Source organism: Hypomesus nipponensis, chromosome 18, assembly GCF_054491055.1.
Source record: "Hypomesus nipponensis isolate SF chromosome 18, ASM5449105v1, whole genome shotgun sequence".
NCBI classification, from domain to species: Eukaryota; Metazoa; Chordata; class Actinopteri; order Osmeriformes; family Osmeridae; genus Hypomesus; species Hypomesus nipponensis.
Window position 1 is genome coordinate 16,618,206 of NC_140378.1, and position 26,048 is coordinate 16,644,253.

Consider the following 26,048-nt stretch of genomic DNA (forward strand, 5'->3'; position numbering starts at 1 on the left):
ATATGTGTTTGTGTAAGGGCAGTCTGAATTATGTTCTAAACTGCCTCTAATACATCCCTGTTGCCTGTTGTTAACACTCACAATCTCACACTCAAAAATGCCAGCGCAAATCTTTTTGGGCCCTCTGTTTACCTGGGGCTAAGAGAGAAGAAAGGGAGGACAGAGAATATTTCAGAAGGTAATTTATGAAATAACGTTCGGTGAGATACTATTTGGTTAAAACCTGGTAAGTAAATGTATCTCGATAGGCCCGGACAGGTGAGGTGGGTGCTTAGGGCGGACTGCTACTGGCTGACTGGTAATTGGGTTAAGAGATTAACTGTATTGTATTAGACGGGATTGGGTTAGATTGGAGAGGCGTGCTCAGGTCATGTTTACGAAACCGTTTTGAGATCAGTATATTTTGTTGTACATCGGGCAGTAATATTTAGAAAACACCATTGACAAAATCACTTTATCCGGGCATTTGGAGAAACAGAAGAAAGGGCGGGACTTCGGTACTCTAATCTTCCAATGAGACACAGGAGGCGGATCATAGTCGTAGGACTGTCAAAATGGCGCATGTTGTTGTTTTGCCGCAGGGTCAGTGAATTTTCGAATTCGCCATTTCAGTAATTTAATGCAAAGCATAGCAAAAACAACATCGTGAAAACTTAAATCGTTCTAAGTTCTCTGCAAGGTGGACTGAAATGAAAGGAAAAGAAAGGTCGCCGATAAAAAAGCGCTCACGGGCCCTGGATGATATCCGAGACAGGGGAGGAGGCCATCCAACCAGCAAGAAAATGGGGGCTATCTCAGTTTCCAGTGGGAGTAATAATGGGAATAGCTCTACGAAAAGTGACGGAGGATCCACGAGAAGGAGCTTAATCGTCGAAAAGAGAGACAGGGATTTTGAAGGACATGTATCTACTCGAACTGGAAATAATCATAGTTATCCAAATGCTGCTGCTAGCTCTCTAGGTAAGAATCACAATCTAAACCTGACGCTCGATTTAGCCACGCCAAGGACCAATTCACGCGGAGAGCAAAGAGCTCAACCTCCCATAAATGAAAGTGAGTACAAAACTCTAAAAATCAGCGAACTTGGCACCCAATTGAGCGATGAAGACATAGAAGATGGCCTTTTTCACGAATTCAAAAAATTTGGGGACGTGAGTGTCAAAATAAGCCGAAGTAACGACGAAAGAATAGCATTTGTTAACTTCAGAAAGCCAGAGGATGCCAGAGCTGCGAAACACGCGCGGGGGAGGTTAGTCCTTTATGACCGACCTTTAAAAATTGAAGCGGTGTACATTAACAGGCGGAGAAGCCGTTCTCCAGTTGAAAGAGACCCATATGTTACACCTCCAGGCCACAGGCATTTGCACACACAGAGACCTCTTTCCCCAACTGGACTTGGATATAGAGACTACCGGCTCCAGCAGCTGGCGCTCGGGCGACTTCCTCCTCCCCCGCCTCCCCCTTTACCGAGAGACTTGGAACGGGAGAGGGAGTTTGCTCTCTTTGAAGCAAGGGCGCGCCCAGCGTTCATAGCAGAGCGAGCAGCTTTTCGTGAAGAGGATTTTATATCTCCTGAGGATGACCAAAGAGCCAATAGAACATTGTTTTTGGGCAACTTGGACATAACAGTTACAGAGGCCGACTTGAGGAGAGCATTTGACAGGTTTGGGGTCATAACCGAGGTGGATATAAAGAGACCTACCCGTGGGCAAACCAGCACATATGGGTTTCTGAAATTTGAAAACCTCGATATGGCCCACCATGCCAAGCTTACCATGTCTGGCAAAATAGTGGGCCGCAACCCCATCAAGATTGGATATGGTAAAGCTACCCCCACTACACGGTTGTGGGTTGGGGGACTTGGCCCTTGGGTCCCCCTTGCAGCTTTGGCAAGAGAGTTTGACCGCTTCGGTACCATAAGGACCATTGATTACCGAAAGGGGGATACCTGGGCCTACATTCAGTATGAGAGCCTGGACGCTGCTCAAGCAGCGTGTACACACATGCGTGGCTTTCCACTGGGGGGCCCAGAGAGAAGACTAAGGGTGGACTTCGCGGACACCGAACACCGCTACCAGCAGCAGTTCCTGCAGCCTTTACCCCTTCCACCGTTCGACATGGTGGCCGAATCGTTTGTTCACCGCGCCACCCCTGAGCCCCTGAGGGTCAGGGAGAGGACTCCACCGCCTCTGCACTTCCGAGAGAGGGAGCTGTTCCCCGGAGCGGAGTGGCCCAATCCCGCCCTCCGCGAGCGGGTGCGAGCCGCCGCCTTCGAGCCTCTGGAGCACTTTGAGCGCGAGCGACGTCCTCGGGAGCCGTGGTCGCTGGAGCGGGAGCTGCAGGGCCGCGACCCGGCGCGGAAACGCCACATCATGGACGACGGACGCCACCTGGAGTGTTCTCCCGACAGCACGGAGCGGAGCGTTCGACGGCGACGGCCCTCCCCAGAGGGCAGCCCCGGGGGCAGCAGCAGGGAGGGGGGCCGCTTCAGTGACTCGGAACGCCCCCCGCGGAGCGACCGAGCGTCACCGACGCGCGAGCGTCACAACAGCCTGGAGCGTGGGGTGGAGAGGAGAACCAAGGGCCAGGGTCTCTCTGACAGGGGACCCTCCATCAGCGGCGTCTTGGCCGGAGAACGCAAGCGAAAAGCGGGCGACGGCAGCAAAGGGCTGGCCAAGAGAGAGCGTTCGGAGCAAGGCTGCTCTAAGGGAGGCCTGTCATCCAAGCAGGAGAGCAGCAAGCTGAGCTTAGCCTGGCAGGGCATGCTGCTCCTAAAGAACAGCAACTTCCCCGCCAACATGCACCTTCTGGAGGGCGACCAGGGCGTGGCCGGCGACCTGCTCGTCGACGGTATGACGGGGAGGCAGGTGAGCGAGCTGAAGATCACCCAGCGCCTGCGTCTGGACCAGCCCAAACTGGACGAGGTGTCTCGGCGCATCAAAGTGGCGGGCCCCGGCGGCTACGCCGTCCTCCTGGCGGTCCCCGGGAGTACGGAGGAGGTGTCGTCTTCGGACCCTGCGGCGTCCACCCAGCGGCCGCTTCGCAACCTGGTCTCCTACCTAAAGCAAAAGCAGGCGGCCGGTGTCATCAGCCTGCCTGTAGGGGGCAGCAGAGATAAAGACCACGCGGGGGTTCTCCACGCTTTCCCTCCCTGTGATTTCTCCCAGCAGTTCTTAGATTCCCCGGCCAAAGCTCTGGCTAAAACTGAGGAGGACTACCTCGTGATGATTGTAGTCCGTGGGGCATCTTAACAATCAGAAACAAAAGCAAACAACTAATGTTGGAAAGTTTGAAAAGGCTCTTTGTCTGTAACTATTGCATGCTGTGTGTGATCTGCATCGGGATAGTAGTCTGGGGCTGGTATGGGAGTGTTTGTGTTCCTATCATTTTCATCAAAACCAAGTTTTTAAGAATGTGTCATTGGGGTGCCCTGTTTTATAAAGGGTATGCTAATTTCAAGCTAATGTAGCAGGTAGCATCAGGCCCATTCATCAGGAGCACTCAGATATGTAAATCAGTTGGAGAAAGAGGAAGAATAGGAATAAAATAAAAGTTTAAATTATGTCCAAAATCTTTTGGTTTTCCACAATGAAAACAAACCACTGTGAGTAGTCCCATTGCAAAATATTCACCTTATTGGCTATCTTTAGTGGTCGTGTACAGCCTACAGACATTGGTTTATGCTTAATACAATCATTTGAGAAAATATTTGCCACTAGACTACAAGTTCTGAACTATCAGTCTTGTCTATCGAAATAGGTAAATATTAGTAGCCTTTGAACCCTGTCATTGTACGGGCTTGAAGAGTGTTCAACATGAATCTCTTATAAAGTGTTCTGTGCAGGTAACATGCACTTATCCTAATATTGTTGGGGGAAAATACAACAGTCTATTGATAAACCGTACTTCCAAAATATTTCCTCTCTTTCTGTACAACTAGGCCTTCATGGAAATGATCTCATATTGGTAACACAGTCCAAACACAGATGCAGCCCTGTCATGTATTGGTAGAGCCTAGTTTGGCCTATATATGTAATTATTAAGAATGACTGCAATGTCTTGAGACTGTACAAGACAGAGTTGTCTGAACAACACTACAGAATGGGCTGATTTCAAATGATGTTATGACCAAGTTTTGCTTGCTACAATTTGGCAGCAAAAATTGATGAGGTTACTCCATCTGCTGAATATTTTCTAAATATTGATACGAACTTCTTTGCTAGTTAAGGCCCTAGATGCCACAGACAAGGCAAGAGAAAGAAAAGCCAGACATTGTTTCATTAGAATTGGAATTCAAAACTTGATTATAACGTTAATGTCATACATGCTACCTTACCCCCTAAAACGTTAGTTTAATGTGACCAATTCTGTTTGTGATAAAATGACTGTAAAGCAGTGTACTGATATTTCTCCTATTAATGTTATTAGGTTAATGATGCATCGTAAATGTCAGAATATTAGAATTTTAAAGCTAATTCAGATGTAGAGAATATACCTACTGTATGCACTAACCGTAAATATAATGGTTTCTTTTTGCCATCCATATATACATAGAGGGCAACTAAATTTGTATTTGTTACACTTGGTAGTGTTGTATGTGCAATTTTTGTACAGAACTACATCTCAGTTTTAAACAGGAGTCCTTCAGCTTTAGCTGTCACCATATTTTCAGTGGTTTACTTTACAGTGTTTTTTTTGGTGCCATTTTTAGATTTATTTTAAATTTATAGCCTATTCCGATGTATTTTAGAAATAAGGATAATTTTAAATTTGTAAAAAAAAAAAAAAAAACATTGTCTGGTAAAAAAACAAACAAAAACAACAACATTGTAAGTGTGCATGTCACACCCATCTCAACCTGTGGACTCTAAATAAGTGTCGGGCCTGAACCCTCCCAGGAACTTCTGAGGAAGAGGAAAACATAGTGTTTGTGCATTTTCGCTAATAAGGCAGCTTTTGAGTTGTGTGTCTGCGTTTGTGATGACTGTTCAATTTTAAGTGGAAAAATATCTCTTGCCTTGTGCAATGTACACCTAATTTCATGGGAATGAAAAAAGGACAACCCACATGTGGCTTATTCCAAGCTGCACGCATACATTCAAGTGCATTCGTTCACTCGTGACCGAATATCAATAAATTGCTTCATTTGAGGGAAACTTGTATTTGCCATGGAAGTAAATTGAAGAAAACTGCTCTCCCTGCTTTGTTGTGTTTCCAAGGAGTTGTTGTCACTTGAATTGTTGTCGCCGCACAATCGCCATGGAGACGATGTTAGAACCCCGTGAAGAGACCTCTGCTTTCTGCGAGGATTGACCATGTTTCCCGGCAGGGCTCTCAGGAGCTCCTGCCTGTCGGTGATAGGGTACCCACCCCATTTCCCCCAGTGCCCGCCTCCCTCACGGGGTCCTGCTGTGTGCCTGTGGTGAAGGTGGGGCAGGATCCAGGAACCTCCACCCTCCCGTAGGCTGACAGCCAGTGACCTGCCTGGCTGTGGGAGCACAGTTGCAGGGCACACACTGGTGGAGCCTGGGAGCACATGCACAGGGCTGGAGTAAGCGGCAGACCCATGCCCGGTGGTTGCCGGCGACAAGGCTTGCCTCTTGTTGAGTTGTCACAGACCCCACCTGTCTGGGGGTCACCTGTGCTCATCCCGTCATCGCCTCTCACACCTGCTCCTCTTTCGGGGGCTCGTGTGACGTCAATCTCGCTGCACTGCCGGAGCAGATTGAAAACCGTTTGGCCGAATACAACGCGCCAGTTCAGAGGAAGTTCACGTTTTGTTGGTAGCTTGATATCTCCAGTTAGGATTTGATTTGACTTTTTGTCCACCGTTTAAACCTTGAAGAGGATCACAGAGTAAACAACTGCTAGGATCTAATGCTTGCGTAAGCGTTGCAGTCTTGCTTCGGTGAGTTGGTCCGTGTTTGTGCTTTATCCTCAGAGTGGAATAGGAAAAGCAGTGAGTTTTGTGCAGCTGAGACTTCCTTGATGTTCCAGCTGTTGCAGAAATTCAATCAAGCAAGGGAACGGCAGCTGAAAAACTGCGAGAATTTGAAACGCTCCCTCCATTTGAAGGAATCCATGTTGTTGACGTCTTCGTTTTGTGACCGTCCAGTGAAGAATGTTAGAAAAGTGTCATGAAGAAAAAAACATCTTTGTGTCAGTCTACCACTACTAGTCTAGCTTGCTGTCAAGTAATATTGCAGTGCAAAACAATTCCAGCTCTGCTGGTCACAGGAACAACATCGCCCTCTGGAGGACTAGGGAAGACCTGCTCACCAACGACAAAGTCAGCCCCCTGACATCGACACAGTCATCCCCAACTGACAGGGAGGTGGCAGGTGATATCACGGTGCTACAAGAACAGAAGGGTGGTGAGTAAGGAGCCTGGATGCTGCCTTGCAGGCTTGTATCATAAGCTTGTCTGAAGCAGAGGTAAGTATATGTCACCAATACAAATGACAATGAGTTCACACCACAAAACCTCCCTCTCCTACATATCTCAAATGCAGTCTGGCATTTTGAATATGCTAATGAAATGGACATGTATCAACTGATTCCCAAATGTCTAAATTCAATATAAACTTAACATGACAGACTGACTGGATGACAAACATCGCCGTTGGTGTTAGTCTCCCAGCGCTAATTAACAGTCAGCAGCACAAGCTCTTGGCTACCTCGTTGTTCTGGTTCTTACAAAAAAATGTGCTGCCAATTTACTTAATCTTTAGGGACGATCGTGTTCATAGTCTTGAGTAGCTGGTTGCTATGGTTAGTCCAAAGCACTAGGACTAAATGACGTTCTTTTATGAACAGTGTCAACACACTGTTCAAAAGCAACACAAAACACATCCAATTGAAACCCCCCTGGCCAGAGTAGCAGCGCTGTGTCCAATGGCTGTCTCTGGTTTGGGTCTGTGTTGAGACCTCCATGGCACCGCCACACAGACCACAGTCCCCACATGTGCTGCCATTGCCACCGCAGAGGCTCTCGATGCTAACGATTCCTTAAGAACATGAGCCGATAATTTTCACGGCAAGGCTCTAAGTCCTGCCCGGGACCCTGTAAGCTTACCACATGACCGCAGTAAGCCGACCTGCCACTTTTACTGCTGCAGGCCTGCCCCCCCGCCCCCCTCCCTAGGTCAAGCCAGTCTACCGTCATGTCACCACAGTCAACAAGAGAGGGACACACTGCCTCCCTCCCTCCCTCCCCGCGTGTCTCACTTTCCCTCATGCCATTCTGAATCTGAGCTCCCCCATAACTTAAAAGTCACTATAGAAGAAAATACTGTGCATGTTTGGCCTTGATGCTGAGGTTCAAAGTGTAATCAGCTACATCTGTGGAACTTCTGCAGACCTATTAAGTGAGAAAGCAAACGTTCAGCCAAATTGAAGTATGCCGGAGAGCAGCTCCTGTTTGTGGTTGTTTAAACCCTCTTTTTGTGTCTTTTCTAGGCTCATTTCTAAGGTGTCTCTCCCCCCCCCCCCTCCCCCCAGGCAACCTAGTCATCACCTTCGTCATATACTGTAAGTACTTTCTTCTATATACATTCGTATCATGAAATAAGTTATACATTCTAACATAATGTGTATGTTTGATCGGCTCAATTGTATGTAATTTGTGCATTCTGTATTGCATTAAAATTTATATAAATCGGTATTATTGGTGCTTTCTTATCTTGGTGCTTTTTATGGCGACTTACACAAGTGTGTTTGTGTGTGTGTGTGTGTGTGTGTGTGTCAGCCTGTGTGTGTGTGTGTGTGTGTCAGCCTGTGTGTGTGTGTGTGTGTGTGTGTGTGTGTGTGTGTGTGTGTGTGTGTGTGTGTGTGTGTGTGTGTGTGTGTGTGTGTGTCACCTAGAGTAGCATCATCACAAGATAGGATGAGTACGTTGAGTTTTAATCAGGAAAGGTCTCGTGTCACTTTATTGCAGCTGCTTGTGCAGTCTGTGAAAAGGCATACTAAAAGAACTACAAGTTTAGTTGACAGGAACTGTGACTATTATGAATATGATTGGTTAAGCATGTTTTTTTTTTTCCATAATCAAAAACAGAATATTTCGAAAAGTAGCAGTTCCTAACAATGAATGCAGTCACTGCCAGCTCGGTATATCATCAAATAGCTCAATGATTCCAGTTGTTACCAATGTATCTTTTGGCACATTGTAGAATACACCCATCTTCAAAATAATAGGAAGAATATTCAGAATATTGCTTTAATATGGAATTGCTTACAGTCAACCCACTAATGTTCAAATAAAACAATGAAGAATACAATAACAAAATACATATAATCTGCCTTTCTATCTTTAAAGCATCAAAGTATATATATTTTTTTTACAGATTTATGTAACAGAACATTAAGCAGCCCCCAATCCTAGTGTACTAAAAGTGAATAGAACTGCTAAGCCACGGGATGAGAGTAACAGTACAAAGAGCTAGACTGAGCATTGTGAAAGTGTGTTGAGGGGGAATAATTTGGTACTAATTGATACAGCATACTTGGAGTTGAAGCTTTTCAGTGCCACTAGAGGGCAGAGTAAAACAAAACAAATATTCATCACTTGATGTTGGATGAAAACTCTGGTTAAGATGGTTAAGAATGGATCGTCAAGCAGTGGTACATAGTATATTACCCAGTTGGGAGTGATCAAGTTCAAAGTAAAAATGAGTAATGTGTCTTTGGTTCACATTATAGGAAAGTTAGTACAGTACATTATTTAAGGCAAACTGGTGATAAACAAAGAAACTATAGCACAATAAACATTGGACAACATAAACATGAAAATTAAAACTTTCAAATCCCACACATACATCAAAACTCATTGCATTGCCCATGTGACTGCATAGAGGCACTGCCACAAAACCTTTTAATCCTCATACCACATTAATGCAGCTCATTCTATGGGAAGTAACATTCTAATGGAATAGATTAGCCAGCATGGGTAATAACCAAATGCACTTGGTCCAGTTGTTTACACAGTAAAACAAAACCCATCGACTCAATGTTCTCTGCTTATAAACTATAAACAGATCACATCTTGGTATTTAACATATAACAGTTGTTTCATTGCTTTGAGGGCTTTTAAACAACTGTGTGTACAAGTAAGTCCACTCTACTTTGTTTTACACTCAAAACATAGTTTTTGTTGCTTGTCAAACAAACCCCCAAACCTTGGCATCGATGTGAGTCATGACTACTTAATACCAATTACTTGTCAAACAAATGAGTATCAATAACGGCAACAAAACAAAAAAAGATTCCATTGCAAAAACTTAACTAGATAGTTAATGCAAACCTTCTGGGGCATCTTAATAGCCATATTACTCCTATGCAGTAGGTTCCAAGCTATAAGCCTGGATATTAATAGGAATATTTTTTTAAGAACTGGAGCTGTGTGAGCATGAATCATTTAAGACATAACAGCATATAGTGCTGTGTTAGAAATTGTACTTGGCCCAGCAGTTTGGGATGGTGACTGAGAGAGATATAAGCTGATTTTAAACTGCACAAAGTGCATGAGAATACAGGTATAAATACATTATTGTATACAAAGACACTGTGGACCAAGATGATACCTGGAGGCAGTTGAAGCCTTCCTCATTGCTGTGAAAACAACATTCTCCATCCAGACATGCGACGTCAGAGTACTCAAGGATCAAATATATGGTGTAGCACGAAGTGTGATTTTGGCTTATGATCAAAAGTTACCAAGCAGGATTCATCCATTTGCCTTTTGGTGAAATGGAAGTCTCTGTTACATCCATGACCAGGCATCGTCCTATGGTGGTCATACTCATTTCCCCCTCAATCCATCTGATGCTCCTTCTCTAACCGTTGAAAGGACATCAAGGTTCACACGCTGGCGTAGCGTTTGTTTAAGACTGCATTGGGACTATTAGGGAGACGAGGTGACACCATTGTGAGGAGGTTCTGGACAGAAGCATCCGTTGGTCTTCCATCCCGTGTCGGCGCGGCGGGCCAACGCTCGTTTCTGGCGGGCCTCCCAGCGCCTCGCCAAGGGCTCCAGGAACAGAGAGACGGAGGACAGGAGATAGCAGACGCCCGCCAGGTAGAAGGAGCAGTCGTACGTCTGGGTGTAGTCATACAGGAAGCCTGCAACACACCTCACGGTCAGTGTCTCTGGGACTAAGTAGACGCCAGGAATAACATGAACTAGCAATGAGGTGAGATGGACAGTGTTAACCCTTGTGCTGCCTTCGGTCGTTGTGCAAAGGTTGGGTCACAATGACCCAAAGGCAGCACAAGGGAAAGGAGTTAAAGAGGAGTTGACACGTGTAGCTACGTTAACAATCGTTTCATCCTGAAGCATAAGCATCCTTGATGTGTTTCACAGTTACAGTGTCCCGCTTATGACAACTCACAAGCCAACCAGAAAACTAAAATAGCCTGTTGCTGGTTCTGAGGAGTAAGGTTAGAGAGGCCTGGGGTGAGTTCACCCTGCATGACCAGCAGGAATGGTAAACACAACAGCATGCTATATCCGGATAAACCCGGAGGGGAACAGTGATCGCATTTCAGGCCAGAAATACCTGGGCCCCTCTCAGGATCTTCAACAGAGTGGACAAGACCATGTCAAAGAGTTCAAGGGAACACCACGCAAGCCCTAAAATGGGGGCAAGTGTTACCTTTCCTGGAAACACATCCATGTGGCTGTATATATTGTAGATGTTGGTGAAAGACATGATAAACACTCAGTCTACACTCAAACTATCATGTCTTTCACCAATATCTACAAGTTGGAGTTGTTTTTCATACCTTTAGAAGTGAAGGTAGAGTACAGATGTGATGACTAGTCACCCATTTGTAAAATCCCCCCCCAAAAAATAGCTTAAGACAAACCAAGGCCTGGAGAATGTTCATGGCACATACTTGTTCCCTGGGTTGAAAATGAATTCTACAGCAAAACAAACTAATCTGTTGACAGTTAAACCATGTAATGTCAATCCAGCCTGGAACATAACCTTGTTATTCAAAGACGTACCTTGACTTAAGGTGGGGCGAAATCTGACCCGGTCAGTCCAAAAGACAACAACTATGCTTAGGGCAGGACTAACTTTAGCTTGGGTCTTTTAGCCGTCACAGTGTTAATGCCAAGTGCTCCTTTGCAATAGGTAGTGGAACTCAAAACCCTAACAGCCCCTGACAGCAGAGATGGCAAAGAAATGTCCAAACCAACTTTAACAGTATTTAGGGAGACTTGACACTATACAGGTGCATGTCAATAAATAAGAATATCATCAACAAGCTGATTTATTTCAGTAATTCGATTCAATAACTGAAACTCCTATATTATATAAATTCATTACACACAGACTGATATTTACATTACATTTAGTCATTTAGCAGACACTCTTATCCAGAGCGACTTCCAGTAATTACAGGGACATTTCCCCCGAGGCAAGTAGGGTGAAGTGCCTTGCCCATGGACACTACATCATTTGACACGGCCGGGAATCGAACCAACAACCTTCTGATTAATAGCCCGACTCCCTCGTTCAGCCGTTCAGCCATCTGACTCACATGATATATTTCAAGTGTTTATTTCTTTTAATTTTGATGATCATAACTGACAGCTAATGAAAACCCCCAAATTACTATCTCAGAAAATAAGAATATTACTTAAGACCAATACAAAAAAAATGATTTTTAACACAGAAATGTTGGACTACTGGAAAGTATGAACATGTACAACACTCAATACTTGGTCGGGCTCCTTTTGCATTAATGACTACAGCAATGCAGCGTGGCATAGAGGCCATCAGTCTGTGGCTCTGCGGAGGTGTTATGGAAGCCCAGGTTGCTCTGATAGCTGCCTTCAGCTCTTCTGTGTTGTTGGGTCTGGTGTCTCGCATCTTCCTCTTCACAATACCCCATGTATTCTCTATGAGGTTGAGGTCAGGCAAGTTTGCTGGCCAATCAAGCACAGGGATACCATAGTCCTTAAACCAGGTACTAACCAGGTACTATTTTTCTGGGATACTGAATTTGGGGTTTTCATTAGCTGTCAGTTATAATCATCAAAATTAAAATAAATAAACACTTGAAATATATCAGTCTGTGTGGAATAAATCCATATAATTTAGGAGTTTCAGTTTTTGAATCGAATTACTGAAATAAATCAACTCTTTGACGATATTCTAATTTATTGCGATACACCTGTCTGTGAGCCTATTACAACAGCTGTTATTGCCCTTCAAAACATATATTTATTAATGATATATTTGAACAAAATAATTATTCAGGATTCTCAACAACAACAATAAAAAGAGACTGCAGCAGTTAGGCTTACTGTCTAGTATAGAGTGAGACAGTTGGGAATTGCTTAGTGAAACACCTTTGGCTGTAGCGAGATCCTGTCCCTCCCAGCCTGTCCCCAACCCCTCCCAGACTAGGTGTCATTGCTGGAGGTGTTCCCTTACGTGTGTGGGAGTGAGCTCACCTGCAAGGGGGGGGCCTGTGAGGCAGCCCAGACCCACAAAGAACATGGAGAAGCCCATGGAGTTGTTGAGCTTCTCTTGGCCCACCAGGTCCACCTGAAGATGAAGAAGTTGGTAAGATCATCGTCTATGCTTCAGGCTTCAAGCTTTCAGATTACAATATAGTACCTTTCTATAATAGTATTTGACTGATTTACAGTAAGTTTAGTGCCAACATGAGCTTGGCTCACAGTGCAGGGTCAGTGGGTTAAATCCTGAATAGACAGTTGGTGGTTGACTCAGTCAACTGACAGTCCTGAGCCTCTCCTTTACACAATACAGGGAAATGGCCAAACAATGCACAGGTGGTTTTAGGATACATATCGTCTTGTCGGATTATGTCAGTTATTCATTCACAAGCGTACACATGCATATTGGCTTCCCCCTGCCTGTGCGTAAGACCCTCAGGTGAAGGGTGGAGGGCCTGCGTCAACATAGAGAATCCAATACATTTACAACATCTCCCATCTGCTGTCACGCACACACATGAATACACACACAGTCATCCGCCCCCTCCAACCATATCACGGATACAAGGTCACTCATGAACAATGCGGAATTGTAGGGACTGTTTGAAAAAGCAAAGGGTTAGGGTTGTTAGAGACATTTCAACTGTTGTGGCATATGCCCATGTGCAATGATTGCCCGAGGCCATTTCCTGGGCTTTGTATCAGGTCCTCCCACAGATAATAGGTGTATAAGTACAACACTCAGCTGTCTTGAGTATTGATTTCTGATGGCCTAACAGTAGGACACACACACACACACACACGGGCAGGGTGCCCTACCAGGACGGGCAGCAGCAGTGCCATGTAGCCTCCGCAGAAGATGGCGAAGAAGACCGCGTAAACCATGAGCAGGATGAAGGAGTCGGCCAGGGGCGAGAACAGGTTCACCACCCCGCAGAGGATAAGGTAGGCCTTGTGGTAGTGGTACTTGTGGAACAGGTTCCTGTCTGCCAGCCAGCCAGACCCCAGCTGGGCTATGGTCTCTGTGATACCTGGGAGGGAAGACAGGAAGTTGAGGAGTGAGAAAAGAAAGGTGTGGTAGTGAGAGAAGGAGGTAGAGGTATAACAGAGGAGGTAAGAGGAGTATGAGAAGGTGTAGGAGTGGAAGAGAAAGGGGGGACAGAAGGGGGCGGGAGAGAGAGAGAGAGAGAGAGAGAGAGAGAGAGAGAGAGAGAGAGCGAGAGAGCGAGAGAGGAGGAAGGGAGCCAGAAGGAGGGAAAAACAGAGGAGGAGAAGGTAAAGAGAAAAGGGGGTGAGGTCCCAAGCCGTATGCGCTCCATGTTTTCCTGAGCACCTTGTGTGTTTTTGGACACCTCCGTCAGACTTTATACTGTACATCAGTGAGCCTCAGATCCCCCCGCAGTGAACTACACATTCCGTCTTATCAACATGACTGAAATCCTTCAGGTGGAAAACAGACAGGAACTTTCAACAGTGGACATTTAGACTACGACATCATAAAAAGCCATTCCAGAATGCAGCGGGCCAGGTCGCAGTGTGCACAAGGAGGTCCTGTGAGTGGTAGTCTGAAGTAACCACTTTTTTACACTAAACAACTTTGTGTCGGTCTGTTTCATATTGTGTCAAATGTGCCACTGTTGCACATGTGTTGGGACAACGGAGGCGCCGTTTTGGCATCAGGCCAGGTTTAACTAACAACCTGCCAATCTGTGACCCGCACTTTCAGAGAACGCCTATTAATCAATCATTGTGCTGAAGCGTGCTACAAAACAACCCATGTGCGTGCGGGCAAGAAAGAGAGACATTGTAAGTTAATGACAAATTGTGTAACATAGCGAGCGAGAGATGGAGTGTGAGGGGAAAAAGAGTGAGACAGAGAGGTTGAGTTTGAGTGGGTTACAGCTACAGAGTGTTTGTGCGTGAGGGAGAGGAGGAAGGGAGAAAGGGGGGGGGGGGGACAGAGACTGAGGCACTGCAGCACACGTTACTGCGCCACCGTCAAACGAAAGCTCGGGTACAAGAGGACCTGCAGTCCCACTGGACTCACAGGATAGACTGTATCCACACGTCCCCAAGCCTGGCAGCTCATTTACATGTCGGACATATAGATAACGACTCATTCAGAGTCGAATCAACCCTATTGATTTGGTTTTGTGTATTTATCAGCCTCTAGCGTAGAGCTATGATGACGAAGCAGATATCCTGAGCTTGGGTGCCGAGGTCAACTGGAATGTGATAGGCTTTCTGCAGCTATTGACCGGTTCAGGAATAGCTTGCGGATGGCTGCACTGACCCATAGATCAATGAAACAAACAGGTTTCATGCAGATATCAGTGGTGATGGGTCACTGCAGTGATACCGGCTACAGCCAATGACATTCTCCCCTCGAAATAAATTGATTTTAGATGTTACTTTACACCTAAAGATGGTTGAGTAGTAAGAGCGTTTTTGTTGTTGTTGCAGGTTATGATTGCCCACATAAAAGGCTAGGGATGTGAAAATGCCTAGTCACTAATTTTTGCACCCACTGTTCTTGTGACGTAATGAAACCTCATGCATCTCTTCCCAAAGGTTACACAGATGACACGGCAGCTGTATGGTGTTTACATGTCCTCTGCCGGCCTCCGCGGAGCTCCGCCCCCCCGGGGCGTCTGTCCCCTCCAGCTCCAATGAGTCGCCAGCTTGTTTGTGTGTTTTAATCCGAGCAGGTCTGGCGAGGTCCGCAGCTGTTCCCGTTGGACCGCTTCTCAATGCTGCCTAAGTAGAGCCCACTTAAAACTCACGCAACCCCCAGGCAAGTGACCAGGACCCTTGCAAAGACTCTTTCTCTCATGATGCGTTTTAACCTCATACGCATATAGGCATATATGCAGATGCTACCTTTGAAACAGCTTGAGGCTATTCGTTTCAGGAATGCCATTAGCCCTAACTTCAAAGAAGGACAATAAGTCAGTATGTCAAACAGGCTTGAAAACAAACTCATGTCAGTTCTTCATAGCTACTATTCTCATTACTAGGCAAGCTTTGCTGGCATGCCTCGCCTCTCTTTTGTACACACTACAGCCCCAGCGCTCCCCCGCACAATGTCAGCCTCTCCAAAATCGGACCCAAAAAATCAGGAGCCCCTCTGGTCGCCACGGCAGCCACTTTACTCAGTAAGCCGTTGCCTAGCGACTCCCCCCAGGCACAGATTTGGGCGGCGGTAGGCCTAGTCGGGTCTATAGTAGCCAGTACTCCCTGCCAGACCCGAATGGGCCTCTTTGATTGGCAGCTAGGTCGGAGGGGAGGCTGGCTGGACCCTGACTGGGATAGGGTGGCTTTGGGGCGTGGGTGGCTTTCTCAGAACGCCACACGTGACCAGAGAATGTGACAGTCGGCATGAAACAGCGCATCGCGTTCTGCTCTCGCCATGGTTCACTGGCTTGTTCTAATTGCTGGCATGGCCCATTATTGGAGAGCCCCGGATTGCAATGGAAATTGAGATAACGTTTATGGGCTGTAGATCTGCAGCTGGGATCTGCACCTTTTCCCGTTTGATCCTATTAGCCTCCGGTAGAATCATTTACCCTTAACATCCTACACAACTTAGACCAATAAACCCCCCACTGCTAGAACCCAGAGACAGAAAACATGAGTCGGACTACCCTTTCTGATACAGGTAGGGTGTTCTGGAACTGCTTGGGTCCTTTTTGAGCTCGAATTCTATTGTAATTGTATTCTATTCTATTCTAACAATCAAATATTCAGGCGCAATTAAATATTCATGCTCTTTGGTGTTGCATCACAGAGCTCCTCCCATAAAATTATTCACACAAGACCTCCTACTCTGGAGCATCAGCAACCCATACAGCCATATCTATGAGTGGTTCTACCCATTTCCATAAAGACTACACAATTCAGACAAGGGGAGAATTAGATGCTATCACTGGAAAGTACAGTAGCGGTTGATGTCTTTTTGCAGTACAATACAGTGTTTGTACAGTGACGGCTCTAATGGTTTACCAAGCACGTGTGCAGGCGGTGGTCAAGAAAACGTTAATACAGCCCCTCATTTGAAGTGGCCTCATCAATAGAAATACTGCTGAACCCAACGACTTTAGTCAGTGGGCCAGAGTTCAGCTTTTATGTAAGCACATTCATTACATAAGACTGCAGAGTCTGAGCTGCTCACAAATAATTAATGCTTAGAAGTTGACAGAGTACTTTTTTTTTTCTTTGCATCATATTTAAAAAATCTAAAAGTCCCCTCTGTACAGTAAGGGCTGGTGCTCCTCTCATCTAGGTGAAACTCTGCATCTCAGACATCTGAAGCTCCATTCAAAAACTGTGGGCAGAATGATCTGTGTTTCCAATGCCAGGCTCACTGGCTCAATGTCTCGAGGGCCTTCTTTAGCCTTGATCGCTTGTTCCACACACAGACAGTCAGTTATTGTGACCTGGTCAAACAAGACTACCCACTGATGTAAGTTGTTACTCAACCCACAAGGCTGGATGCCATTACCACACTACTCATTTAGATCAGGTTCTTCAAGCAGTATCTCTTTTACAGCAATGTCTTATTCAACACTCATCTTACAGCTGCAGTTGACAGGGGGAAAGAGGGGGGGGGAGGGTGGGGGGGTGCTGGTGCTCACACTGAGGCTTACCTGCTACTGAGATGATGAAGGAGGCGTCCATGGCGTCGATGCCCAGGTTCCTGGCTCTCGCCGACAGGTGGAAGTAGGGAATGAAATAGGCCAGCTGGCTGAAGACCAGAGACCAGGTGTAGATGCAGAAGAAAGGGTCCTTCAAGAGCGAGAAGTCTAAAACTTTGACCTCCGCGACGGAAGGTTCGCAGGGAGTGCTGGCGTGCGGCGAGAACCCGACGGCCACCGAGCCGTTCGGGCTTCCGTTGGTCTCCGCCAAGTCGTCGAGGCTCCGCCCCTTCCCCCCCGCGCCAGAGTCGTGCCCGTTCAAGCCGTTCACAACCAGCCGGGTCAGTTCAGGATTTTGTGGGGGGCCCTGGGTTCCGGGGCCAATGGGGGATTTCTCCGAGATCTCCTTCTCCCAGTGATGGGATGGCAGGTGAGGGGAGGGAGAGGAGGGGTCCGCTTTGGCAAAGCCGTTTGTTAAGGGTGTGGTGGCGCCGTTCGCGTGTCCGTTCTTGGTGTGGTCCTTCTCTGGGCTCCTGGGGGAGGGGCTTTTCTTGGCGGAGGAGGAGGAGGGCGAGATGGTGGAAGGCCGGATGTTGATGGGTCGGAGCAGCATCCCGCTGGCCACCAGGTTCAGCATGAGGCCCCCTAAGATGAGCAGAGTTCCTGGGGAAGGAGGAAGCAGAGAAGCACAGTCATCACACCGAGGGACCATCCGTCAACCCCCACACGGGGATGGCAATCCACCTGCAGCTGAAACTCTGAAGGTTGTACGGAGAACAAATATTTAAAAAGGAGCTTTTTTTTGCATAGCCCCCCTCGGAAAAACATGTCTACTGATGAATTCATATCTGTTCATCGCCTTTTGGACATCAAACTCTGACTCCGCTACATGCTACAGTTTCAACAAAGGATTAAAGCTTGAGCTTGATTGATATTTCAAATCCTGACCAATTTCTTCCGAGTCCCCTCTTTACATTTAGTCATTTAGCAGACGCTCTTATCCAGAGCAACTTACAGTAAGTACAGGGACATTCCCCCCAGGCAAGTAGGCTAAAGTGCCTTGCCCTACGGATACAACATCAATTGTCACGGCCAGGAATCAAACCGGCAACCTTCTGATTACTAGCCCGATTCCCTAACCACTAAGCCATCTGACTCCTCTTCTGGAGATACATACCTTGCCAGGCATACTGCTCCAGGAGCAGCTGAGTGAAGGGTGCCAGGGCAAAGGTCAAACCCATCCCAGAGCGTCCAATGGCATATGCCGTCGCCAGTCGTTTTCGGAAGTACATCGCAATGATGACAGATGTAGCTTGGTACAGCAGGGCAAAACCAAGACCTGCGAAGGGTAGCGATAGTTATACAGTAAGACATTTGGTTGTCACAGATATGCCTTTAACGTGGAAGGTATCATTTCACTTAAGAGTACAACAGCAACACAGGTACTGCGTGGTTGCGGTCTGAATACAGAGAATACAAACCAACAAGCAAATGTCATAAAAATAAGAAAAGCGGATTTAAGACCCTGTTCATTGTGAGCTAACAGATGCACATTGACCCATGAGTAGCACTGTCTCCACTGTAAAGCAAACGCAGTTTTCACAAGGATAAAAGGCGACCATTTTCACTCACCCACAATCAGTCCCATGCTGATGTAGAGAAAGGTCACACTGGAGGCAAAGATGCTGGTGAGAAACCCTCCACTGACCAGCACTGCCCCAGCTATGGAAGTGGCTCTAGTCCCCAGCTTGGCACAGGAAACAGACGCCAGGGGAGCTACACACAAAGACCACAGCAATGTTTGTGTGTGTGAGGGGGTAATATGTCATTCGTATGTGTATAGTAATAATAATCATGCAATCATCACACACAGAACTGTATGCACTAGAAATAAGATGATAGGTACAGTAGCAGTGTATGATATGATATGGTGAGTTCATATCAGTAAGTATCGCTTTGACCCCTGACCTGCGGAGAGCCGTAGACTGGACATGATAGAGCCAATCCAGCTAATGCTCTCTGCCGAACCTCCGAACTCATCCTGGAACGCCACAAAGAAGAGGCCGAAGGTCTTTAAGGTCCCCATCACCAGCACGTTGACCTTGGGACCCACACACACCATCCACATGTTTACAGACTGTACACACACGTACAGTTTATATGTGCCATGTTTAGGTCATTTGTGTATGGAAAAACTGGAAGAATGTTGTAATAAGAGGGCCTTACCAGGAAGCAGTGCAGCACCACCATCCAGCCCCAGCCTCCATCTGGAGGGTCCACGTACTGGGTCTTCTTCTCCTTCTCCTTGACACCACCCCCTTGGAACAGGCTGATCTTGGCTGCCTTGGCTTCACTGTAAAAGAAACCATAAATTCAAGCACATCATGTGAGAACCACACACATGCAGCCAAGCCTCAAGAGTGCTTGTGATCATCAGAAGCCATACATGATTACCCCCCAAAAACCTGGAGTTAGGAGTTAGGAGGGACAAGTGAATTGAATATTTTGTCGATTGATTCATTTATACGTATTTAAATGTGAGACTTCTGGTTGAGTGGTTTAAAGTTGAAACACAAAGCTGTATTGATTCAAGGCTCAGTTGGGAGATCAGGGGAGATCCACGTATCCAGATAGCTAGACGTGACCCTATAGCCCGGTATAAGTGCTGTTTTGACCTACGGCAGGCCAGGAAGAGAGGTTGACTTCACTGCTCCAACAAGCTGACCTTTCTCACACTCTGATTCTGTACCTCCATGAACAAGCTCCCTTACTCACTCAGAAATGACAGCAAAAATGTAACTAGGGGAGATTCCAGTTCCCTAATGCAACAAGACAGGCCTCTTCCTATCGGTAGTACTGAACAGTGCTGGAAGAAAGAAATACAACTCAAGTATGCTGTTAGGCATTCAGCCCAGGTCATGAAAAACACACAGCAAAAAATGTGAAATGATCCACTTTATGTTTTCACAGTGAAAGCTGCTTCAGTACACTGTGTCTTCACGAGAGACTTGTCTGCCTTCTGCATCAGTAATTAAACCCCACCTCTTACCATAATAACCTTTACTCTACAAGCTAGCTGGTAGCAATGCAATGTCTTCGTGACCACTGGGGCGTGAAATAGATCAGTTAAAATGTGGTCAACTCTGGCTACCTATTAATCTCTTTCTTCCTAGAAGACTTGCTTTAGACCCAGTGTGTCCTCTGTGTTTACAGCAAGTGTTGGTCACAGCCCGTTTCAATATTTAATTCCACTCCATCTCTTGAGTCTCTCAACTACCGATGTCAGCAAATCACGTTCCCTGCAAAAAAAACCATAGCCGCCCACCCTCCCATGTGGTAAGGCCATACCTGACTCGAAAAAACGGAATCTTTTTTAGGCCACCGTCAACATCCAAAGTGCATTACCTAAAGGCTATGTGTGCTACCATGTGTAGATGTATCACTAAGGTCATTAGACCCCAACTTTCCTGGTCTGCAACAGTTGATTGCGATGAGAATGAGAACATTCACAGAGCACTTCTGCGGAACACCTCTGCATTTCTTTGGAAAATAAAAACAAGAACATTCTGTCCTTAATTTAGTTATTTTATTCGCTTATTTATGAGTTATTATACACCCACATCTGTCTGCAGCATTTCAGCAGCAAAACTCACCAAGAGTTTCATTTTTCTTTTTTATGTGCTTCTGTAGCCGGTGTGTAGTGAAACTCACTCCTCAAGTATGTAACAGGCCACCCGCGTCAACGAATCGCTAGCTTTTCGTTGGCGTAGATGGTAGTAGTGGTGCTTGGGGAGTCAGAGGTGGTAAGTTCGACTCCTCAGAGCGAACAGTTGCCCGTATGCCTCTGATGGAGCTTGCAAGACCACGTCTGTTCCAAGACACAATTATTGAGGGGATTGAGATTGATTTGGTGGAGAATTATAAATATCTGGGTACTGTGTTTGATAACAGGCTGTGCTTTCAGACCAACACAGATGCCATTTTTAAAAAGGTACAAAAAAATCTCTATTTCCTGAGAAAAATTTACTATTTTAAGGTGTGCACCAACATGATGACTCTGTTTTATAGAACTTTTATTGAGTCAGTACTGACTTTTTGTGTGGTGGTGTGGTTTGGGAATCTGAATCTGGCTAATAAGAACAGGCTTGATCGGCTTGTCAGAGTGGCCAGTAAAGTCATTGGGGTAAACCAAGTCCAGCTCTTTGAGCTTTATGTTCGGCAGGTCGCAAGGAAGACCCAGGCCATATTGGCTTCTACTGACCATCCCCTGAATCGGGAGTTTGAGCTCTTGCCTTCAGGAAGAAGGTATAGAGCTCCCACACACAGAACAAAACGATTTGGGGACCCTTTTGTTTGTTTGCCTACGGACGCTAAATAGGCATAAATGAATGTTATGGGTTTTCAACATTAAGTGATCCTTGTACTGTATTGTACTCTAGTGTGTGTTGTCTCTGTGTGGTGTCGGGCATGCTGTTTATGTAGTATTTTATGATGGGTTGAATGTGTTTTAATACCTGTCTACAAACCAACCGACTTGACTTATTACCTGTTATACGTGTTATCTCACTCAACATGTGTAAGAAAAGCTACTCATCATTTGACTAGACCAGCCTGTGTAGTCAGTCAGTGAAATCATCAGTTTCTGCCTCAACCCAGTTTGAAATTGTTAGAAGGGGTGCGGTCGCAGGCTTCCTTTTTAAGAATTCTTTACAGGTTATGAAACCCCCCCCCCCCCCACCCCACCCACCCACTTCCACATGTCAATGAATTTCTGGGAAAGAGAGGTGGATGGGTTTCTGGGGAAGAGAAGACAAATCTTACCACCCACACACATGCACCTTTACATACAGAGGTGGTCCTAATCCTTTCAAAAAGCCACAGTTCAGCTTATTGGGACTTGAAAAACAAGTCATACAGATCATAAAAACCCCAAGAACATCCCACATGTGCTGTGATAACCCTCCGTCCAATCAAACACATGAGCCATTAGGAGGTGACATTACAAACCCAGCAGGCAGATTACAAGCCTGGTAGAAAAAATCCAAAGGATGTGTATAGATGTCAAGCCACCATTTAGGACTGTCTATGTGCACACTCCATAATAGTTTTGGGTTCTATATGATACCAATTTTACCCTCATTTGCCTACCACTTTATATGACGAAGTTAGTTCTAAGTTAGTCCAGTTAGCAACAACCTTTTTGGGTGAACCCTTTTCGCCCACTCAGGGGAGGGAGTTCTTTCCTCTGGGCACAGTATGTCATCAGTGATGAAATAACGCAGTCAAGGCATTTAACAGGGTCAGAACTGGGCAAGAGAGAGTCCTCTCACTCAAGCAACAAAAGAATCATAGACCTGTGCTAGGTTGAATCCACGTCAGATGGCTAAGCAGTTAGGGAGTCGGGCTATTAATCAGAAGGTTGCTGGTTAGATTCCCGACCGTGCCAAATTATATTGTGTCCTTGGGCAAGGCACTTGTCCCTACTTGCCTCGGGGAGAATGTACCTGTACTTACTGTAAGTCGCTCTGGATAAGATGATGATAAGATAAAATGTAAATGTAATGTCACAATGTATTTGTGAATGACTTGATTTATCGTAGGTTGCAATTTGAACAATTGGGTTTGTGGCATTATTGTGCCTAGGATCGATTTCAAGTCAAATCAAACATGCTCAAAGTAGTAGATGGTGATTAGCTACATTTGTATGTCCCCCCAGCTATGGAGGCATGCAGTGGCAAGCAGCACCAGGCAAGTATGTCGACAGTTGACATACACTCCAGGGTTTTAATCAAGATCAAAGGGGCCTTCTTTCTTTCTGGAGTACTGAGAAAAAAGGAGCGTAGTAAAGGTTTATGACGTCTGTTATACTCTTTACAGATCTTCAGATCTAGCCAAAGAACCATTCAAACAACAAGTGATCTTCAAGATCAGGGCAGATTATAAGGAAGGAACACTGAAACAACATGAAGCACTGTCATTGATAAATTGTTTTAGAAGTAAAAAGGCAGATTTAACAGAGAGAATTAACTGTTCAGAACTGAAGGTGTAAATACATAAGCATAATATGTATTTAGAGTATAATAACCTTTTGTCTTTTTTTCTATGTAAAGGTGGATAAATAGACACTGCAATGTCTATTTAAACTGCACTGCTCTATTGATCTAGGCCTTGGTGCATGCAAATGAACTTGACTAATAAAGGTGACTTGTAAACACAATATACAGGGAAAGTGAATGCTTTGAATGGTAGTTCATACCTGTTGTGGTCTTTAGGTAGCATGATTGGATTGAGAAGTTGATACAGCAGGGAGATGCCAAAGGTCCTATATAGAGGTCATCCTCAGGTTGTGTCAAAGGAGTTAAAATCTATAGCTGGTTCCAGATGAGCCTCATACCTGCAACACAGATGAGAAAAGAAACTTAATTTAACCCTCGGGCAGTACCATACGCCGCAAGTTTACCAATTGTATTCTAAGAATTTGAAAAATGATCTTGTATGTGCAGATGTTCGGTCTGTGTGTGTTTGTGTGTGTGTGTGTGTGTGTGTATGCACGTGGGTCAGGGTTGGATACTGTCTTTCGCGGATATCCCAAGAGCTTTGTGGGGCCCACGAGGGTTGCGAACCATCATCTGGGGTCAGCTCTGAGATCTACTATTTCACACTGCCACTCAAATATTGAAGCTGACCAGACATGTCCACAAACAAGATACCATAAAGAATAATGATAAACATGATGATATAATTAATAATCTCAGAAAATGTTTCGCAAACTAGATTACTTACAGATAATTAGACATGCAAATCTGCTATGAGATGGAGAAACATGAATATAGTTGAGATGACAAAATAAAGATTCCTTCACCCCAACAGTCTTCTCTGGGTTGGCTGTAGAGGGGTGTGATGAGCTACAGAGCTAGTGTATTATACAATTAAAGTGGGAAGTGCTGGCCTATAGGGTCACAAATAAACAGGACTGTTTCTGGAGCACCAAACCCTTCACAGTGTCACAGCCCCTCCGGATCTAACTACTCACATTCTTGAATCAGCTTAGTTGCTTACTGAGAAAAGCAAAAAAAAATCTATTGCAAGGAGGAAAAGTGAGATTATGTTATATTAGTCATGAGGAATTGTGAGATTATGCTGAAAATGCTTTGTGGTTATCTGAAAGCTTGGCTTAGTTTATTATCCCTGACAAGCGAGTGAGACAACTGTGCACTGTGTTGCAAACTCACAGGGAGATATTTGGGGGTTTTCAGGACTCTGGGCCTTTGGTTGTCTTCAATTCAGAAGAATATGTGATTGTCTCCTTCTTTTGGCATCTATGAGTGGAGAAATGGGTATGATTGTATGGGGAAAAGCATTTACAGGTAAACTAAGAATGAGTGTGTTTACCTTCATTCGGAAGATATTATACATGCAGTCCATAATGAAAGCAACAATAGTTGAAACATAGTTTGAAACTTGTTTGTGCAAATTATGAATGATTATAAAGTCCTTATATTCCCTTATAACTACTACACATATCGTAACCAAAATCATTAACATTTTGGGAAATACATTTTGAAGCAAAATCCAGTTTTAAATCCAGTTTTAAACAAGTTAATTATAGCACAAGACGTGATGAAAGTTTTGTTTTCCAACATTGCATTTCCAGTAAACAGCCAATTTGCATGAATCAGAACAGGTGAATTTGTTGATAGGGGTTTTTTTGTCACTCAAAATAGTATTTCTCTTTCAATTTAAATCCATCTTACGAAAAGTGAAAAAGCAAACATAAAAGGTGAATGAATTGAACAATTGTAGACTATAGTAGGCTAGCCTCCGTTCTTGGGATACTCTTACCCCAATGAATGAAATACAATTATCAAACCATAATTTAGAATTTGAGAAGACATTGATTGTTAAGTTGCATATGCAATATCTTCACGTACCTTAATTCTCCAGCACCTGGACAGTCTTTAATGGTCAATAAAAAAATATCTGATCTGCGACCGACCTAGTTCGTATGGGGGTGCGCGTGCCATCCAGTTCCGTTCAGAAAAAGATGTTGCTGTGGGCCGTCGTGCTTTCTCAAAAGTCGACGCAGAAGGACCTTTACCCTCGAAGAGGACCGTGCCATAACTTTTGCACTATCTGTCAGCTATATAGTTCAGGGTTACGCCTCTCATCATCCCTGCCACGCCATTCTGCTAATGGTGGGTTGGGTTGCAAGAACCAAAGCCTTCACAGGGACAGCCACGTGATTTAAACCTTATTGTAAACCGTCAATCAACAAAAACTGATCTTCTGTCAAACCAAAACTTAACTCGCAGGACCATTCGGCTGAATTAGTTGACAAAACAGCAGTTTTCAGATAATTGTCAGGCTGGTTCCAGGTTGATAAGTCGTGAGATCTCCCTCACTTAAGGTTACAGGATACCACTGCAGACGAGCGCTATTTTCCCCTAGACTACATTGTGGCGTGCATGTCCGTGCTATAGCCTACAAGCCCGAGTTTTATGTTTAATATTTGCATATTATCAAACGTGTTATTTGAAAACTGTGTATAAAAGCTTTAAAAAAAACATACAATGCATTGATTAATTTAAATGTTTAATGTCTACTGATTTCTTGAATTCTTATGAACAATTTGGCTACCTCATGGGAAATATACAAAAAAATAATTTAAGCCACCTGTATATTTATAATTGCAACAAAACGCAAATAATAATACAAAATAATACGTAGTTTGTTAGAAATCACCCCACCACGTGACTGTCGGAAGAAACGCTGTTAGGAAAACCAATAAGGTGTAGAAAAGGAGAAAATAATGAACGGTCAGTCAATAAATCAACTCTAAAGTTAAAGTTTATCCAGACGTTCTTCCTAGAAATCACTTTTCATTCAGTAGATGTTACTTTAGTTACAGTACATGCAACATGAACATTCAAGAGAAAAGGCTT

At 45.0% G+C, this 26,048-nt stretch overlaps 2 protein-coding genes across 3 annotated transcripts; one reads left to right on the plus strand and one right to left on the minus strand.

The window, feature by feature from the left end:
* The first annotated feature begins 549 nt into the window (after positions 1-549).
* On the plus strand, positions 550-7,661 carry rbm15 (RNA binding motif protein 15). The gene has a single exon (XM_084680800.1). It carries the CDS (start codon positions 690-692, stop codon positions 3,249-3,251), a length of 2,562 nt encoding a protein of 853 aa, XP_084536926.1. The 5' UTR covers positions 550-689; the 3' UTR covers positions 3,252-7,661.
* Positions 7,662-7,899: 238 nt separating this feature from the next.
* On the minus strand, positions 7,900-25,533 carry slc16a4 (solute carrier family 16 member 4). Of its 2 annotated transcripts, XM_084681010.1 has the most exons (11): positions 25,038-25,533; positions 24,339-24,425; positions 23,363-23,500; positions 19,333-19,459; positions 19,075-19,207; positions 18,739-18,882; positions 18,284-18,445; positions 17,119-17,769; positions 13,292-13,503; positions 12,467-12,560; positions 7,900-10,119 (listed from the first exon to the last, which is right to left on the minus strand). In XM_084681010.1, exons 3-11 carry the CDS (start codon positions 23,383-23,385, stop codon positions 9,902-9,904), a joined length of 1,764 nt encoding a protein of 587 aa, XP_084537136.1. In that variant the 5' UTR covers positions 23,386-23,500; positions 24,339-24,425; positions 25,038-25,533; the 3' UTR covers positions 7,900-9,901. The 2 variants fall into 2 exon arrangements, with proteins under 2 accessions (XP_084537136.1, XP_084537138.1); XM_084681012.1 differs by lacking the exons at positions 23,363-23,500; positions 24,339-24,425; positions 25,038-25,533 and adding an exon at positions 19,882-19,989.
* Positions 25,534-26,048: the final 515 nt, after the last annotated feature.